This window comes from Anolis carolinensis, chromosome 1 (genome assembly GCF_035594765.1).
Source record: "Anolis carolinensis isolate JA03-04 chromosome 1, rAnoCar3.1.pri, whole genome shotgun sequence".
In the NCBI taxonomy this organism is placed as follows: Eukaryota; Metazoa; Chordata; class Lepidosauria; order Squamata; family Dactyloidae; genus Anolis; species Anolis carolinensis.
The window spans coordinates 283,957,378-283,976,072 of record NC_085841.1 but is presented as its reverse complement, the minus strand read 5'-3'; the positions used below and the strand labels follow the sequence as shown (position 1 = coordinate 283,976,072).

General features: G+C 36.0%; 1 protein-coding gene across 2 annotated transcripts in view; it reads right to left on the bottom strand.

Annotated features, from left to right (window-relative positions):
* Positions 1 to 1,989: 1,989 nt before the first annotated feature.
* The window catches only part of ccdc34 (coiled-coil domain containing 34), a 41,005-nt gene continuing 24,299 nt past the window's right edge, over positions 1,990 to 18,695 (bottom strand). Inside the window, exons 5-8 of one of the 2 annotated variants that reach the window (XM_062967778.1) lie at positions 17,806 to 17,964; positions 16,496 to 16,637; positions 6,103 to 6,193; positions 1,990 to 2,106 (exon numbers count right to left, since the gene is read on the bottom strand). In XM_062967778.1, the coding sequence (XP_062823848.1) occupies positions 2,067 to 2,106; positions 6,103 to 6,193; positions 16,496 to 16,637; positions 17,806 to 17,964 (432 nt within the window). In that variant the 3' untranslated portion in view covers positions 1,990 to 2,066. Of the gene's footprint in view, positions 2,107 to 5,745; positions 6,194 to 16,495; positions 16,638 to 17,805; positions 17,965 to 18,695 lie in introns of those variants that run through there. The other variant, XM_062967777.1, reaches the window with a different exon arrangement.

Below are 18,695 nucleotides of genomic sequence, written 5' to 3'. Positions count from 1 at the left end.
TTTCACCTCACTTTTTGTCCCGGTGACAATTGGATTTTAAAAAAATTGACTTGATGTGGAAACAATGATTTGTGTGAAAGCTTCAGTTGAGACACCTTTTTTCCATGATAACTCTTTCAGGAGTGAATTTCCCTTCCTGTGGAGTAGATTTCTCTCACTTCTCGGTTGTCTCACCTCCGTTCTTAACTATTGGTCATCTGAAAGTCAGGTGTTTGTAACTCAGAGACTGCTTATACCAGTGGCTCTCAACCTGTGGGTCCCCAGGTGTTTTGGCCTACAATTCCCAGAAATCCCAGCCAGTTTACCAGCTGTTATGATTTCTGGGAGTTGAAGGCCAAAACATCTGCGGACCCACAGGTTGAGAACCACTGGCCTATACTATTATAGTAAACATACATATTTAAATAAAATGACATTGTAAGTATGGGTAGATGCCAATTACCTTCAAAAGAAAAAGGTAGCTTCCCCAGAATGCATGTATGTTCATGGTATAACCTAAGAAAAGAGCAGCATTACAACAAAAATGATTTTGGAGGGGGACATCTAAATACTGATCCCAGGATCTGATCCCAGATTATCTGCTTTGAACTGGATTATATGGGTCTACACTGCCATATAAGCCAGTTCAAAGTGGACAATCTGGATTTTATATGACAGTATAGAAGGGGCCTTAATGATCTTTAATACAAGCTTTCTTTTTTGTTCTTGGTTCAAGAGAATAATCCCCAAGTCTACTATCTAGCCATTTGAATAGAATTTGACCAGTGCAGCTGTAATAGGCAGTAATTGCAGATCTGCACAACTTGTAGCCCTCAAGGTGTTTAGGACTCCAGTTCCCAGAAGCCCTAGACAGCTTGTCCAAAGGTCAGGAATTCTGGGAGCTGAAATCCAAAATATCTGGAGGGCCACGGGTTATGCTGGCTGGATTTAGTGCAAAGCAAGAAATAATCTCATTATTAACTATTTCCATTCAATTAAGGAGCATTGATTTTTTTCATCCATCCAACTTTCTTGATCAGGTCAGACAACAAGGTGACACAAGCTTTCATTTTACAGAATTTATATACAAAGGGAATGAGTAATTAAGGTCCAATTAAATGTTAAGGGAAATATGTGTTCTTGTCCATTAACATGTCTTCCTTCCAGAAATAGGAAATGCCTCATCAACCAGAATTGTAATATTAAGCCCATGTTTATGTCCCAGTGACCAAAGGGAGGAGTGATCTCTGCCTGCATTGATAACCTTCCTGATCATTCTAACTCAATATCAAAAGCAGTATCTTGGCAAAATGTAAGCCAGTGACTCTAACATTAGCATTCCTTTTCTTCTCCTGTTTGATTTTTAACACCTTTGTTTGATGAAGATGCCAGTGAAGCTTTGAGAGTTAGCATGAGGTATTCTGTGCGCTTGGGATGTTGTTGTATCCCAATGACCAATCATGCTGCAAGCTAAATGCAGGTCAAAAAACATAAACTGTTTTCCTTCTTGGAGAAACCATTTCTTTTAAATACATGTACAGTTTGGTCTCCATATTTGTGGGCTTACCTTTTGTGGATTTGGCTATTTATGGATTAATTTAATTAATATGTTCTCTCTAGAAATCTCTAGGTCTTCCAGCAGGTCAATACCTGCTGAAAGCTGACCACAGAGTCATGCTGGAGGATCCAGAGATTCCTATAGAAAACACTTCTCTAAGCATTTGTAAGTCATGCTCCTATGACCAACTTCCACTGGAAGTTGACCAGAGTTACACTGGAGGACACAGGATTCCTAAAGCAGTGTTCTCTCAGGTTAAAAAATAGTTTTTTAAAATTCTGTTTCTCCACCTTTTGCAGAGGTCCTGCACTACAGAAAAAGTGGTAGGCCTACAGTAGCTTGTTCCTTAGACCTAAAATGAAAGTTTTTACCTAGTAGTACTTAAAGTTTAAAGGGAAAAAACACCATTATTACTACTATTTACTACACTCCAGCAATACTACCACTCACTGTATGTTGCACTCTGCCTTCCATTTATTTCACTGCATGCTACAGGATGAAAAGCAGAGGAGCATCCCGTTGTTTCACTTCACTCCCCAAATAGACGAACCTGGGTTGACACTGGAGCTCTGCAATTACAAAGACCAGACAAACAGTGAACCAGAAGAATCAATATGGTTATAATCATTTAATGTATATATATAATGGATTTTACTTGACCCCTGGCTAAATCAGGGGTGGGCAACTCTGTAGGGCCTGGGGAGCAATTTTCCATCTCTTCCTGTGGTTGCACCCTTTACCACACCAAAATACAATTTTACCTCCCAAACGGCAATTGGAAGAGGTGCTGCATCATTTCCTATTGGCTTTTTGAAGATGAAATGGAAGGAAATGCAAGTATTGAGGATGAGGGGGTTTAAGTGGTTGGGGAGGCATTTTGTGCCTTCGTTTAAAAAAAAACTGGACAAAAATAAATGTGGTATTTTGGGGGACTTTGAAAGTCACCAAAGTTAGATTAGGGCCTGCATGAGGCTCATGAACTATACCTTCTTCATCCCCAATCTAAATGAAGGCATCACCAAACATCTGTTAACATTGAAATAAGAGTACATAGCACATTCAGCAATAGTAATCTATTTCAACGATGGTTGTAGAAGTTATTATTAACACATTCAAATATATCATATTAACTCTCAGGTATTTGTAGGGGAAGACATGTATCTGGAAGTGATGGATAGCACTTCTGTAAATTCAAGCAGGTACATATAGAGGTAATGTTGATACCCAGTAATGTCTGGCAGTGCTAGACATCTTGGGGAAGAGTAAGGTTAAGCTTTTTCTAGCCTATTCCTTTAAAATGAAAACATGCCATATGCCTTGGGACCACATGCCTGCCTATAGATTCATCATGCACTGCACTCATGAGATCTGCGTGACTGAAACTATTCAAAACCTAGGTATGCATGAGATGCAACTGGGAATTGCACACTGTCACCCATTTCAAAGACTGTTTTCTATACTGGTTTCATCTGTAAGTGATTGTCCAAATTTCTCCAGTAAAGACAATAGCCAAAGACCAAAGTTAAATTAGTTTCATCTCATCACTGTTATTCAAATCTTTAATCTTGCAAAACTACACAAGTTAAACACTGAATGGAATACTGAGAAACATTTAAATGACTGAACACCTATGCTAGGTATTTCTGTAAGTTTGCATTAACACCAGAAAGAGGAAACACATAATTGATATAAACCAGTGGTAGACAAATTGCAAGCCAATGATCCGCATGTAACCATCTTAAAACCCATTCTATGGAACCCCACCCTTAAATATTGTTGGTAAAAATGTTTTTCTAATCCTGTAAGTCTCTAGGAAGAGCAATACTCTATTAGAACACGGGAGAGGGGATCACCAGAGTATCCTTCTACACTGACCATATAATGCAGTTTGAAGTCGACTCGATGCTGCAGTGGTCACAAAACACACACCATTATTGTGTGCTGCAGCATGCATTAAAGGAGATACAAATAATTTTTAAGTCTCAGAAAAGTCTGACTTCAGTCAAAAATGTGCTGCAGCAGATGTCACTGTGTTCCAAATACAAGGTGAAATTGATTGCACAAAATGTGGAGTGCATTGAAGATACCTTCCCCTGCTGACACGCACTAAATAAATGGTCTCTGCAATAAATGCCCCAAAGGCACGGCTGGGCAGCATGAGGACCCCCCAGGGAAGAGTAACTGATTACCTCCGCTGCTGTCACTTACACCTTTTCCCTACCTATATGCCTCTGGTGCACAGATGCACATCTCTCCCAGAAATGAAAAACAAAACAAAACTGCAAAGCAGTACAATACATAGAGTGCAATATATGTCTCGATATGATGCCTCATGAACTTGAATGTATGCTGTAGTTGTTTTTCTTAATCTATCCTATTATGCTTATATTATTGATGTAATCTGATTATTGTTTATGTGATTTTAATATGTTGTAAGCCGCTTTGGGTCCCATGAGGGAAAAAAGCGGGATATAAATAAAGATGATTTATTATTATTATTATTATTATTATTATTATTATTATTATTATTATTATTAATTATTACAACAAGGTCAGGTACCATGTTCCTTCACAACCACAAGTGAAGTAATGATCACATGTGCTACTTTTAAATCATATGTGGGAATGAAGCCTACAGTATGGCCCTGGGAGGCAACATTGCTCACTCCTGTAAGAGTCTAAATGCTCATGTGTGCAAAAGAGAAAACTTTGTGCATAAATGTGATCATTAAGATACACTTCTATCAATCCCACCGAATGACTTAGAACTGCCATTAAATTATACTTGTGGAATCACAGAGTGTTTTATCAATAGCTCCTGTTTGCCCATGAAACTTTCATATATATTTTTATTATCATATGAGGGTTGCCAGAGTACAAACTGGAGAAGGCACCAAAATATCTAATGATTGCATTAAAGAGGGGTTGCTTTCTCCCTGATTACATAACAAGCAACATTAGCTGAAATTCTCTCTTTGAAATAACAATTAATGATACAGGAGACTTCACTAGCATTGAGTCTGGCAACACTATCACACACAGCTATTTAGTCATAAAATATTCTGTAGAACAATACTCAAGCTGGGGATAAAGTAGCAACAGCATTTTTTATGAATGGCTGAAAATTCATTGTGGGGAAGATCTATTATACCTAATCCCAAGGGTTTCTCCTCTTATTCACTCCTTTAATGCAGGGCTGTTGAGGACTGGGTGACTGACTTTGAAGTCTCTCATTCATAGAGTCACCATAAGTTGAAATTGAGTTGAAGGTGGTTAACAACAACAGCAGCAGCAACGTGTGTGTGTGTACAGGATGACCCCTGTATCCACAGGATTGGTATTGATGGTTTCACTTATCCATATCAAACAAAGTATGTCTTTTCTAGATTTTTTCTAGGTCCTCATGCAACACTTTATGGTGTTCTTGAGCAGGAAATCCATTATTTCAATAGGGTTCAATATTATCCATGGTTTCACATATCACAAGAAGTCTAGAAACATATCCTTCGTGGATATAGGATTAGTACTGTACTCTTTCTAAACCTTTTTTCCAAAGACTAGCTTCAAAAGAAAGTGAAATTTAAATAAAAAGATCCAGGTACTTGTTTACACGCACTTGGTTAATGGCAGCAACATCTCCATGCCCTGAAGTACATTTCATTATGCCATATGTTATCAGAGTAGTAAGATAGTGTTATCTTGCTGACAATTGATTTTGCAAAGTTATTTTAAACACTTCCCCACAAAGCAAAATATTTGAGTCTATTTAAAAGTCACAACATCCTCATAATTATAAAATGTGTTGACAAACACTATTATATGTACTAGTTTAAGAACACATTAAATATGAATAACCACTATTGATACATATAACACTCAATAAGAAGAGACAAAGTGAGCTGAAAATGTAGTATACTGAAATGAAAACGTAGTATAGCTAAATTACACTACGTTAAATGACCCCGTTGCTTATTCTGTAATAACCCATAGTACATTAAAAGAACCCACATTACAAATCATTCAGCAAACATGTTATTAGAACGTTCTCCAGCATCACACTCTGCAAATATGCTATGTAAACATTGAAGGAATCGAGCCAAAAGCTCACTCTCAGTGAAGCTGCTTTCCTTTTCTACTACTCTTTGAAGCAAAAGCTGCCTAATCAGCAAGTTACATCTGGAAATACAGTACCTGAAGTCCACAAAATATTAGGGGGAAACTGGAAAAATTACTTTTTATTGTTAGGTTGTAACTCAGAATACATTGCATAGAAAATACATTAAATATTTAAATGCCATTTATTGTCTCTTAGATCCCTTTTGTACATACAAAAACATTTGCTAGAAGTGTTACGAAATCACAGACACTTACAAAATTTTGGCCTTAATACAACATCTTACAACATTAATTAAACATTTAAAATGAATAAAAATGCCCAGGGCTATCTCTTAATCCTGCACAAGGGTCCAATATAAAGATCGTTCTTGGATTTATGAAAAAGCATTGAAGAATGTCTATGTGAATGACTCGGTATAGGCCTCTTATTTTTCTTCACTGAAACATACTTCTCTTCCTTAGGAGGAGGCACATGGATTGGTTTCCAAGGTATGGGGTTGCAAAAAGATGGAGCTGGATGGATACTTCCATCTAGGAATCCTGAAATGCGTCAGAAAGCACACAAGATTAAAAAACTCGTAATACCTGGATTAATAATAGCAGGAGTTGCTAACATTAACATTCATTTCCTATCATTTGAAGTGTTGAGGAACTTTGTTACGATAGAATATTATATACAACATTGCAGAGGTTATTTTACTTTTTAAAAAACTGTCCATATAAGACTACAAATCATTCTTCCAACCATGGTCCACAAACTGCCTAATTTCCTTTCCTACATTAATCAAGCTGAACTTTCACTGTTCACAGTGGTTACAGTAAACATACCCTGCATGTATTCACTGTACACATATATTGATGGCCTCTGTTTTCCATGACAGATTGATAACTGAAATTTCATCTCACAATATGCTAAACAAAGGTATCGCACACTGTAACAACAAACAGAAAAATGCAATTTTCGAGGAGAGGAAGATGTATGTATTTTAAAGCCATTGCTGAAGTTCTGGTTTTGACTGGCCTCCTGTAACATATGTCATGTAATGCTCAACTTAACCCTTCATATAGTTCAGTATGGTTGAACTAGAGCTAGATATCTACTAGGAGGGCTAGTCCACAACCTCAAGTTTTTGCCACATTAATAGTTTCATCTGTAATGGCCTCCAGGATGCAGTGAAAACCTTTTAGAACAGTTAGTAGAACAATTATTTTATTTGGATAGCACTCCGACTCGCTCTGAGCTTTGCTGTTACAGCTCATTTAGACACCTGCAATACTATGCATGCATAAATTCTCAGCTCGATTGAAGAAAACATCAGGTGGTCAAGTAGATTCATAAATTTGGGTCAGTTAACCTAATTCTACCATTATAATATCATAAAATTGAGATACAATGTTATCTTAGCAAAGAATCCTAAATCTGCTCCATACTCAAATGTTGGACAAACATTAGAGGCTGCATTAGGTATCTAAAGACTTATATTAAAGAGGCTATACTCTCTTAGAATTCCTACCATTTATCTAAATATTTCTTTGACAGGATTTTTGGAACTCTCTCCCAAAGGAAATTAGACAAGGTCCTACACTGTCTTCCTTTCTCAGGGATTTGGAAACCTGGATGTTTCAGATTGCATTTGAGAACACCTAGTCCCTAGTTATAAATGCCCAGTCCCTAGGTTCCATAATATTCTGTTCTCTGTACTTCACCCAATACTCGGCCGGCCCTATGATATGTTGCTTGCACTGTCCCATGTCCGGCCCTTTTATAGCCTGGTCACGCTCATTGTACTATGGCAATTGGTTTCATTGAGTACTGTTTAGATTGAGTTTTAACACTGCTGTTTTTAATTCTTAGGTTTTATTGAATGGTGCTTTCATCTGGATTGTTATATTTAACTATGTTTTTATTTTAATTGTATTTTTGCTTTGATGGATTGTTTTGTATTTTTGTCTATGGGCATTTGGTCCCATAAGTTCGCTGTGCCAAGTCCCTTTGGGAAGATGGTGGTGGGGTATAAGAATAAAGTTGTTGTTTATCAATATCAAGATTATTTCTCAGGTGTTAAATACTCATTTGCTCTCAGTATATTCTCATGTGAACAATTTGGATGGACCTGAAGGATATAACAGGATACATGTTGATGGTAGCCATCACCAAAAGGAAATTGTGTAGCATGTCAAGCCTTTTCCATCTATTTTTTCTTTTTGTCACAATTGTTCACTTATAATGATGGCAAGATTTTCAAATTACCTTAGCAGGCACTCAAATATTCAATTGCCCACATTTGATAAAGATACATATACTATTTTTGTAATGTTTTATGAGCATTTATGTAATTTTTTTCCTTGACCCAAACGGTTAAGACCAAAAGTTAAATTAAAAATAAACACAATACAAAAATGCAAGGAAACTTGTTACAATGTCATAGCCTGAAACAAAAAGCTCATTTTAAAAACCCCTCTAAAACTGTTGCTTCTGTGAATCCTGAAGTAACTGAGTGCCCCCCCCTTCCAACACGAAAAAACACTTAGGAAGGGGAGAGATTCCTCCCTGCCTATATAAACTCATTTTTTCTAGCCTAAGACCTAACCTGAGGGAATACCACAGTCTGTCAGGACTAATGAAGAACCTTGTTTTGGGAGTCTTTCCTACAATCTATTCAATGATATTGGATTTTACACATTTTAAAGTAGCATCTATTTTAAGAGAGTCGACATTTATATCTGATTTGCTATAAGGTACACATCATCACTATGTAGATACACTGTCAGATATCACGTAGTACCTACTTATATGGTACACCTTCCACTTTTATAGGGCTAAGTGGGAGCAGGCTCCCTGCGAAAATGGAGAAATTGTGAATAAAAATGTCTCTAGGTCCTCCCAGTGGTCAGCTCCCAGATGTTGATCACAGAGTTGCACTGGAAGAGCTAGAAATGCCTATACCGCATTAATCAAATCTATGAACAATCAAATCCACAAAAGTTAAGCCCAAAATGTGAGGGATAATTGTAATTAAAAACAAAGCTATGTGGAAGTTGCCCAGTTTTTCTCCCCAATAGCTCAGCAGTGTAATTAATTACATAACCCTGTATCTGGAAATGGTAGTTCATGCAAAGATATATTACTGTCAATCTTTATGCTTAAGCTTCTTTGAGTGTCATGACTATTCTTTCAATTACATGGGATGAGGCATGGAAACAAGTGTCAAGGCATTTTGTGTTTGCAAGGTTCTTGCCTGATTTGAAGCAAGCCCTTCATTCCCTAACAGCTTCTAAGATGCTACGCAGCAGGGTTTCTCAACTCTATGGAAAAAAAACTTTTTTGTTAGCACTGGGTAGGTGAGACAGGGAAAGAAGTCAGTTCTTCAGTTTTTCCACACTTATGGTTCTCAGCATCCAACCAATATTATTGGAATAGCTAAGTCAAAAGCTATAGCTAAGTTGAAAGTTAGTTTATTTTCATTACGGCTTAATTTTTTAAACACATTTCCCCAAAAGGAGAACATTCCTTATGGGCTATACCTAAACTATGAAAGCAAGAATGCAATCCTTTGCCATGACAATCCTCTTCGTCTGAAAAGAAATTTCAACACATATTTTAATGAGGTGGTCAAAACAAAGTCTGGTATATTTTCCATTTTGTGAATAAAACTGGAGGGGAATATTTTTAATATATCACTTAGAAAGTGATGATAGCTGTCAGCAAGTTAACTATGTCTCAATACAAGGCATGAAATAAATATATGTCACAATTTGCAATCAAACTAATACAAAAGTGCCACTGGTATTTGTGTTTACTTATGTCTCCCAAGAGCAACAACTCTCTCAAAATCTTTGTGTTAACAGATCTATAACAGCAACATATTTGGCAAATGAGAAAAATGAAAAGGAAATGTAGTTTAAATGATGTATAGTTATAGAAATTATAGGCTTTTTAAAGGAAAATAAGACAGTCACACTCCTTGAATGTGTCTTTCTTTAGGAAAATGGTCAGAGTAAGGACATAAATCAGCCAGGCTCATCTTGACTCCTCCAGCCCTTCAGCGTCCGGAGACCGGAGCCGTCATAAATCAGCATGGAACAAGCTGGTGATAACTCCGACATCCCAGGAAAGGTAATGTCGTCGGATGAGAAACTGGACTTTTTGATGACTTTGATGACAGAGATGAACTCATCGATTAAAAGTTTAGCATCTGAATTTGTGGATATTAAAACAACCTTGTCAGAAATTAAACACCATGCTGATGATAATGAGTCAAGAATTGAGTAGTTAGAAAAAGAGACTAAGTTTTTGAAAACTAAACTAATCGACTCTGAGAACCGGATGAGGAGAAGAAATCTGCGGGTGAAGGGGGTCCCCGAGAATATTAAGGACATAAGTCAGTTTGTGATAGAACTGTGTGCTAACTATGGCATAAGCCTCTCAGAAAATGATATTGAGAGAGCTCATAAATCACCCCCCTTCAAGAAGCCTCAGTCTGCATTCCCTCGGGATACCATTGTGGCTTTCGCCAGAGAGAAAACTAGAGACCTAATCTTTAAAAAGCTGAGATCTATTTGGAACCTACACTATAAGGATTACAAAACATTTATATACCCAGACTTGGCAAAGGAAACGAGGCAGGACCGGGAGGCTCTACGTCCGATAACTAGAAGCTTAAATAAGGCTGGAATTAGATTTATGTGGAGTTTTCCTGCCACAATATTGTTCCATAGAGATGGAAAAAAATTTACAGTTAAGACTTTAGGAGAAGGCATTGAACTGCTCAAAGATCTGGGTATTTACCAAGACATGGCCGGAGATAAGACATTTGGCAGAGGGCCAGAAGATGGACGAGAAGTGCCGAAGGACACCACACGAGAGGAGAGAGGGGGAGGAGAAGAGGCAGAGAGAAAGAAAAGACAAAAAACTGGGAATAAAGATAATTATCAACGCATGCAAACCAGAAGCACAGACAAACAGTTTGACTAACTTTAAAGTCCAAGGGGGCAGCAGAATTATGCTACCCAGCAATTTCAGTTTAAAGGAAAGATTGTGAATAACTATAAGGGAAAATCTACAATCTACAATGAGGGGGAGGTTGGGTTTTGGTATATTGTATAATGGTGTAGGGAAGGTGATTTTCTTCGAGACAAACTGAGGTATAATTTTATGAGGGCTTTGCCCTTGAAGTTAAGATAAGGGACTAGGATAAGGGATCAGTGTTGTACCAAAACAATCAAGGAGGGGAGGGTAGGCAAGACACCGGCCCTGAGCAAGCTGTCTGGTAAATGGTAGGAAGTAGCTTCCTTGCCATTCCTTCCATAGTCAGCAGGGAGGAATCGAAATCCAGACAGGGAGGAGGGGAAGGGAAGGGAGGAGGGGAAGGGAAGGGAAGGGAAAAAAGGGAACAGTTACTCAGAATCATGAAATAAAGGGAATGAAAAGTAAATGGAATGTTAAGCAAAATGAATGTTATTTAAATGTTGATGGGTGATTTAAACATTATGTCAGTGAATATTAACGGTCTGAAATCAGAAGTCAAAAAGCATAGATTATCCAAACTTTTATCTGAAAATCAGATTAGAGTCGCCCTCTTGCAAGAAACACACAGACAGGATACAAGAACTAAGCTGTTAAACTTTACTAATTGGGAAACTCAGTATGAATCTAAGGGTTCAAGCAGATCTCGAGGAGTAGCTATTATTATAAAAAATGACCTAAATTTTGAAACAGGGAAAGTAATCACAGATGGGGAAGGGAGGTTTATAATGGTATGTGGGAAAATAAATAATTGTAAAGTTTCATTTATCAGTGTTTACGGTCCCAACCAGAGGCAAAAAAGATTCATTAATAAAATCTTTAAAAAAATAGATCAAGAGGCAGAGGGGGATATCATTATTGGAGGGGATCTGAATTTAGATCTGTATAAGAAAAGAAAGAATGGGGAGAAAAATAAAGTTAATTTTAAGAAATGGAATATTCAGGAAGTCAATGAAAGAACTGGAAGAAGAGTGGACACCCCCACATTTTATTCAACCAGGCACAATTCATTTTCTACATTAGATTATTTTTTTGTGGGTAATAACAATACATGGCCTATAATTGAAACATCAGTGGGAAGTAGGTGGCCAGGAGATCATGCTCCACTCTTTCTTAAATTAGGAATTAGCAGTAGGAAGATAGAATATAAATGGAGATTTAACCCATTGGTTACGTTCAAGGATCAAGATAAACAGGAGCTAAAAGAAGAAATAAAACATTATTTTAGAATTAATAGATCGCCTGACTTAAAGGAAAACACAATTTGGGATGCCTTTAAAGCAGTGATTAGGGGAAAATGTATCACAATGGAATGGGGTATTAAAAAAAGATTAAAAGAGAGAGGAGAGGAACTAAAACAGGAAGGAGACAAATTATTTCAGAATTTCCAAAAAAACCCTTCAGTTCAAAATAAAGAAAGATGGAAAGAGAATAAGAAGGTATTAGAAGATTTGGAAAAAATTGAAGTAACAAAAAAATACTTATTCGTAAAGAATGATTTCCATGTTAACTCTATAAATAACACAAAGAGATTAGCAAGCTATTTAAAAAAAAAGAAAGGGAGAAACATGGTAAAAAAATTAAAGGATGAGAATGGTCAAATTAAAACCAAGGAAGAAGACTTGAGGGAAATAATGGCAAGTTATTATGAAAAGTTGTATGCAAACAAAGAAACAGAAAGGTCAGAGGGAGTTGTTGTAAGAAAATTAGACCCACAGGACCAAATAGGACTAAATAAAAATATTACTAGTAAGGAAATTGAAGAAGTTATTAATAATCTTAAACCAAACTCTTCCCCCGGACCTGATGGTTTTACCTCTAACTTTTATAAAATATTTCAAACAGAAATTACTCCAAATTTAGAAATCTTATTTAATGAGATACTAAAGAATAGAACAATCCCTGAAACATGGAAAAGATCCGAAATAATCACAATCTTAAAACCCAATAAAGACGAGTCCGATCCCAATTCTTACAGGCCAATCACCCTATGCAACGTTGATTATAAAATTTTTACAAAACTCCTTGCTAATAGATTAACAGACATAATCCCAAAACTGATAGGGGAAGACCAATACGGTTTTATTAAAAATAGAAGACTCGCAGACCCAATTAGAAATATACTCATGGTAATCAATCAAGCTACTAGAGAAAAAGAAAAACTGTTGTTATTAAAATTGGATGTCTACAAAGCGTTCGACACGGTCAACCATCATTATCTTCAGCAAGTCTGTGAAGAATATAATCTGGGGAGAGAGTTCTGTGAAGTAATTAAGGAACTTTACAAAGATAACCTAGCACAATTACTTATAAATGGAACCAGGACAAGAATAATCAAGATTAATAGTGGAACTAAACAAGGCTGTCCACTCTCCCCCATTCTATTTGCTTTGGCAATAGAACCGTTAGCAAATTTTATTAGGGAGGATGACAAAATTAAAGGTTTCAAAATTGCAAGGGAATTAATCAAAATTAATTTATTTGCGGATGATGCCATGGTTTTAATGGGATCACCAATGGAATCTATAAAAGAAGTTATTCAGACCGTAAAAAAATTTGAGAATCTGTCAGGATTGGCCATTAATATCCAAAAATCAGAAATTTTACATAAAAATCTATCTTGAAAAGAGTTAAAAGAAATACAGACCATATCTGGGATAAGATTAGGAGAAAAGAAGTTAAAATATCTAGGCGTTTATATTCCCAAAAATTTAAACAATATAATTCAATTAAATTATAACCATTTATGGAAAAAAGTAAACAATCAAATTCGTAATTGGAATAATCGGAACTGGGATATATCAAACAAAATTAAGATAGTTAAAATGATGATTCTCCCCAAATTTCTATTCCTATTTCAAGCCCTTCCATATAGTATCCCCAGTAAAATAATTAAGAAATGGGACAACTCAATAAAAACCTGGATAACAGGTAGAAATAAAAATAGAATTCCCAATTCAGTATTCTATTCCTCAGAACAGCACGGAGGATGGGGGGCACCCAATCTACAAGACTATTATGAAGCCTGTCAACTAACAAGATTGTTTGAATTAGATTTTGATGACTCAAGAAGATGGGTCAGAATCGAAAAAACAATAAACGGATGGCACAATTGCCTATGTTTAAAAGGATGGGTAGATAATAAAATTCTAAAAGAAATTAAAGGAGGGCCAATGATCTCATCCATGGAGTGTTGGAAAAAATGGCAAGGTAAACTGCCAATAAATAAAGTAGATATACTCCCAATAGAGTTTTTAAATAATAAAAAGGAACAGATATTTGGTAAAGCGATAACAAATTTTAAACAAAATGGAATGAAATTGATAAAAGACCTCTTAAACCCAGATGGGACAATCAAGGATTGGGAAATGATAAAAGACATTTGTGGGCAAAGTAACTGGCTTCTTTGGAGTGGACTGAAACAAAGGATTATGAATTGGAAGAAAAAGGAAGGTCCAGAAACAGATTTTGACCAAATTTTAAAATGGAAATTAGAAAAGGAAAAAGGCCTGATGGGTTTTATTTATAAGATATTAATTGAAAAACAATATAAATTGAAACAAACATTGGCTGAGATATGGAAAGAAGACATGAATATTAACGACTCTGATATCGAATACTGGATCAACTCAATTAAAAAAATCAAGCAGATAAGGATAAGAGAAACCCAAAGGAAAATACTGACTAAATGGTATAGAACCCCAATCCAATTGGCTTATATAACTAAAACAACCACAAAATTGTGTTGGCACGGATGTGGGATAACTGGCTCATATATTCATATGTGGTGGGAATGTGATAAAGTGCAAAAATTTTATAACAAGGTAAAGAAGGAAATGGAAGATTTAACGGGACATAAATTGATTTTGAAAAATAAAGAATTCTTCATCCAGAAATTAGATAAGAATAAAATTACTAAGGACTGGGGGGAAATCATAAAATACATGTTAGTTGCCGCTCAAGCAACAGTTGCCTTGGGTTGGAAAGAACAAACAAAATGGGATAGAGTCAAAGGACAAAGAAAATATAAAGAATTGAATCATTCTCTACTTACGATTGATCAATTAAAATAATATCTGAATGGAAGAAAGTACTGTTCCCAGAGGGAGGGGGAGGGGGGAGGGGTGAAAAACTACTGGACATAAGTGGGAGATAAAAGTGGAACTAACAAGTGTAATGTTACCGAGAATATGTAATTGGTGTGTATGTTGATGGATTTTGTTGTTGTTTCGCTGATATCTACAATAAAAACATATTTAAAAAAAAAAGAGTAAGGACATAAAGAATAAATCACATATGTGGTGTCATGGTCTGAAGAGCAATTAATTTCAACATGACTTAAGGCCTGTATAGTTTAATGTTGGTCACAGTCAGTCAGAACTGACTCCTATATTGCTCAAAATTTAGCTCTAGTCTGAATTAAGCAAAAGGATGATTTTATTAACTGTCAAAATCAAAGAAGGAAAAACAAAAACACAAGCATGGAAGACATTGAACCTAGGGAAATTTTTATATGTTGTTCTATATCATGATCTAGCAATATAAAACTTGATCTGGTCATGTAAGTGTGATTTATTGTTATAATTGTATTATTTTACCTTGTTTAATAATGTGTATTATGTCGTTATGTAATGTTGTGTTGCTTTTATGACTGTAAACCGCCCTGAGTCCCATCCGGGAGATAGGGCGGTATATAAATAAAGTTTTATTATTATTTATTATTAAAACCAAAAGAAACAACTTAAGCAGATCAAAAATACATTTAAAATTTGAGAAAATTAAAATAAATATAAAACCATATTTATTTTGGCATATTTCATATTTGTTGTGGCATTCATGACCACTTTCATATCTTGCATTGATCTGAGGTTGTTTTTGTTCTAATGATTCATGACTGATGTATATAAAGATAAATCAGTTTGGTAATATTTTTGTTTTACTTCACAGAACTAGGATTTTATTTTATGAATCACTACAAATTGCCTTGGCCACTTATCAAGGGAAAGATAGAATACACATTTCATAAATATACTTGTTCCTACACATTTGCTGGTTATGTAATATGGATTTGATTATTCACAGATTACTGCATTTACAGCTGCCTCCACTGCTACCCTAAATAAAACCTAAAAATGCCCTAAATACGACCTAATGTTCTTTCTGGGCATTTCTAGGTTCTCCAAAACAAAACTATGGTCAACTTCCAGCAGACATGCCTACAAAGTGTTTTCCTAGGTTTCAAAAAAGTGGGGCCATATTCATGATTTCCCCACTTTTGCAAGAATTCTATGTCTCTAACTTCTACAAAGGTTAATGGTCAACTGTACATATGTAGGCAATCAATTCATAATAAGGTAGTCTTTGAAAAAAATGTCAGAATGCATTTTTAAATTCTCAACATGTCAACTCAGATGATCAAATTTAGCATTTTCAAAACCAAGAGATATAAAATGATTTAACATTGAGCTATGGAAAACTAATACAAACACATATACTTTAATACAGTTTGTAGTCCTGAATACAGCAGGCTCACTTGTAAATGGGAATTTGATGTCATTTTTTTATAAGTTCCACTGATTCAACAGTTCCATTGATTCAATTAAAGTCTGTATTAATAACTGGATTTAGACCACACTCCTCAATGTGGGGCAATATCTGCCTTTTGTGGTATGTTTTTTTTTCATCAACTATAAATAAAAGTTGCTAGCTCTTGAACACTTTTGAATAAAAACCTTTGAAAATAAACAGGAAAAATATCAGAAAAAAGATACTACTATGCAAGTTATGGAGGTATTATGTGTACTACAGATACAAACCAGTATGTTTCCCATTGTCGTTGACACAAACAGCTGATTCTGGACGGGTCTTCTGTTTAGCGTTTTGCAGCCATTCTTTGAACATCTTTTCTGATTTTTGTTTTTTCTCCTGCAATTCAGCTTCTAGCTGCTTTTCCTTCTCCTACAAAAAAACAAAAGCCAAACATTTGAACAAATATTCTTACAAAATGTTTCTAAAGCTGGAAAGACCGTCAAAGCAAAATGAAATGAATGCTAAGAAGTATATACATTTTGATCTTACTTACATTTTTTAAGAAAAAAAATGTTTGGGTTGTGACAAGACATGTATTACAAACTACAAATACTAGCCAAGATCCTATTTCATCAGATTTAACTATGACAGAGTCCTTGTGTTTTGGCAATGTCTAATGAAGCTACTCCCACCTCCCCCCGCCACACACACACACCTTTTCAGCCTGGCATTGCCCCATCTGAAAAGTTTTTAAGATGCTGCAGATTACGGTGCTGGGAAATGATGCTTAAAGTGTTCTTGTTGTGAAGTGCATTGAGAACCCACACAAAATTGTACATAGATACCATTTTCCAGCACCATGACTGGCAGTACCTGGGAAACCCTTCAGATATGGCGCTGTCATACTAAGAAGGTGGGTTTTGCCAATCACATTGGGTTGTTAGTAACCATCAACATGAATTTCCAGCATTTATAAGACCATAAATCTAGTTTACAATCTCAAAACTAACTGAACAGGATGCCAACCACTGTTTTTGAGAATGCTTATCTCCTTATTTTGTAAGATCTACAGTTTATTGACCACAGAGAAAAGCAAAAGATTTTTAGAAACTGTAAGCATCTTTCAAAATCTACAATGTGGAGGGCACCTGATGTGGAGGCGTGCAAGCTATTCAATATAGATATCATATGTCCCTCAACCAGCCTTATTTCATGTATATCCCTATTTGAGAAACAAATGTTGTGTCTTCCACACACAGCATACATGTTCATCACCCCACTGATACATTCAAAGGCATCTCCACATCATAGTGTTACACAATCAGAAGCAGAGACCACACACTGTATCATTGGTGCCTGAATGATTCAATAATAAAAGAAAATAAAACCAACAAATAAGCAAAGCCACATGGTAAAAAGACTCAATTTTCACAAGTCAAGTTGAAGAGCAAAAACAAACAAACAAACAAACAAAACCCCAACAACGAACAAACAAACAAACTCAAGCCAGGTCACAAAACGTTGATTAATTACATCCCAAAAAGGAGGCTAAAGTGCCCTATTTTTTCTTGAAATGACAAACTGGGATCAAACATACCTTCTCATCCTTCTTCTTCTGGACCTCTTCTGTGTTCTTTTTCTTCAGCCATTCCAGATACACTTCTCTTGCTTTTTCCTTTGACTGTGCTTTCTTAAGTTCTTTGGCTGCTTTTTCTGCCATCTCTTTGCTGAGCTTACGTTCCCTTTCCCTCTTTTCCTATAGATGATATTGAGTATTTTAGAGAAAACAGGTGTACAAACTAGAAATATAATAAGGATAAGAAGATGGGAGGGGGGAAGAGGAAGAAGAAGAAACAATAACCAATGATAGAAGCTACAGTTTCGCTACAATTAATAGTTGATGTGCTTGAGCACATATTAAAGAGAACAAAACTCTTTGAGGATTGAATCAGCATATTAGTCTTTGATGTAAACAAAGTGCATAGAATTGTGATGTCAAAGTCTTTTCATGGCCGGAATCACAGGGTTGTTGTGTGTTTTCCAGCTGTATGGCCATGTTCTAGAAGTATTCTCTCCTGACGTTTTGTCCACATCTATGGCAGGCATCCTCAGAGGTTGTGAAGTATATGGAGAAAGTAAGCAAGGAAGGTTCCTTGCTTAATTTCTCCATATACCCCACAACCTCTGAGGATGCCTGCCATAGATGTGGGTGAAATGTCAAGAGATAATACTTCTGGAACACAGCCATACAGCCCAGGAAACACACAACAACCCTGAATAGAATCGACTCAGACAGACCTTTATGAAGAACTTCTGTGCAGTTCGTGCAGTGTAATAGAACTGTCTCTTAACATTCTATGATTCTATGTTTCTAGTTTGTCTTTTCCTTCCAACTATTATCTGCAACAATGTGATTGACCCAGCTCTCATGTCTCATCAACAATGGTTCACAAGATATTAACACTGATGGTATGTCTGTTATAGTTA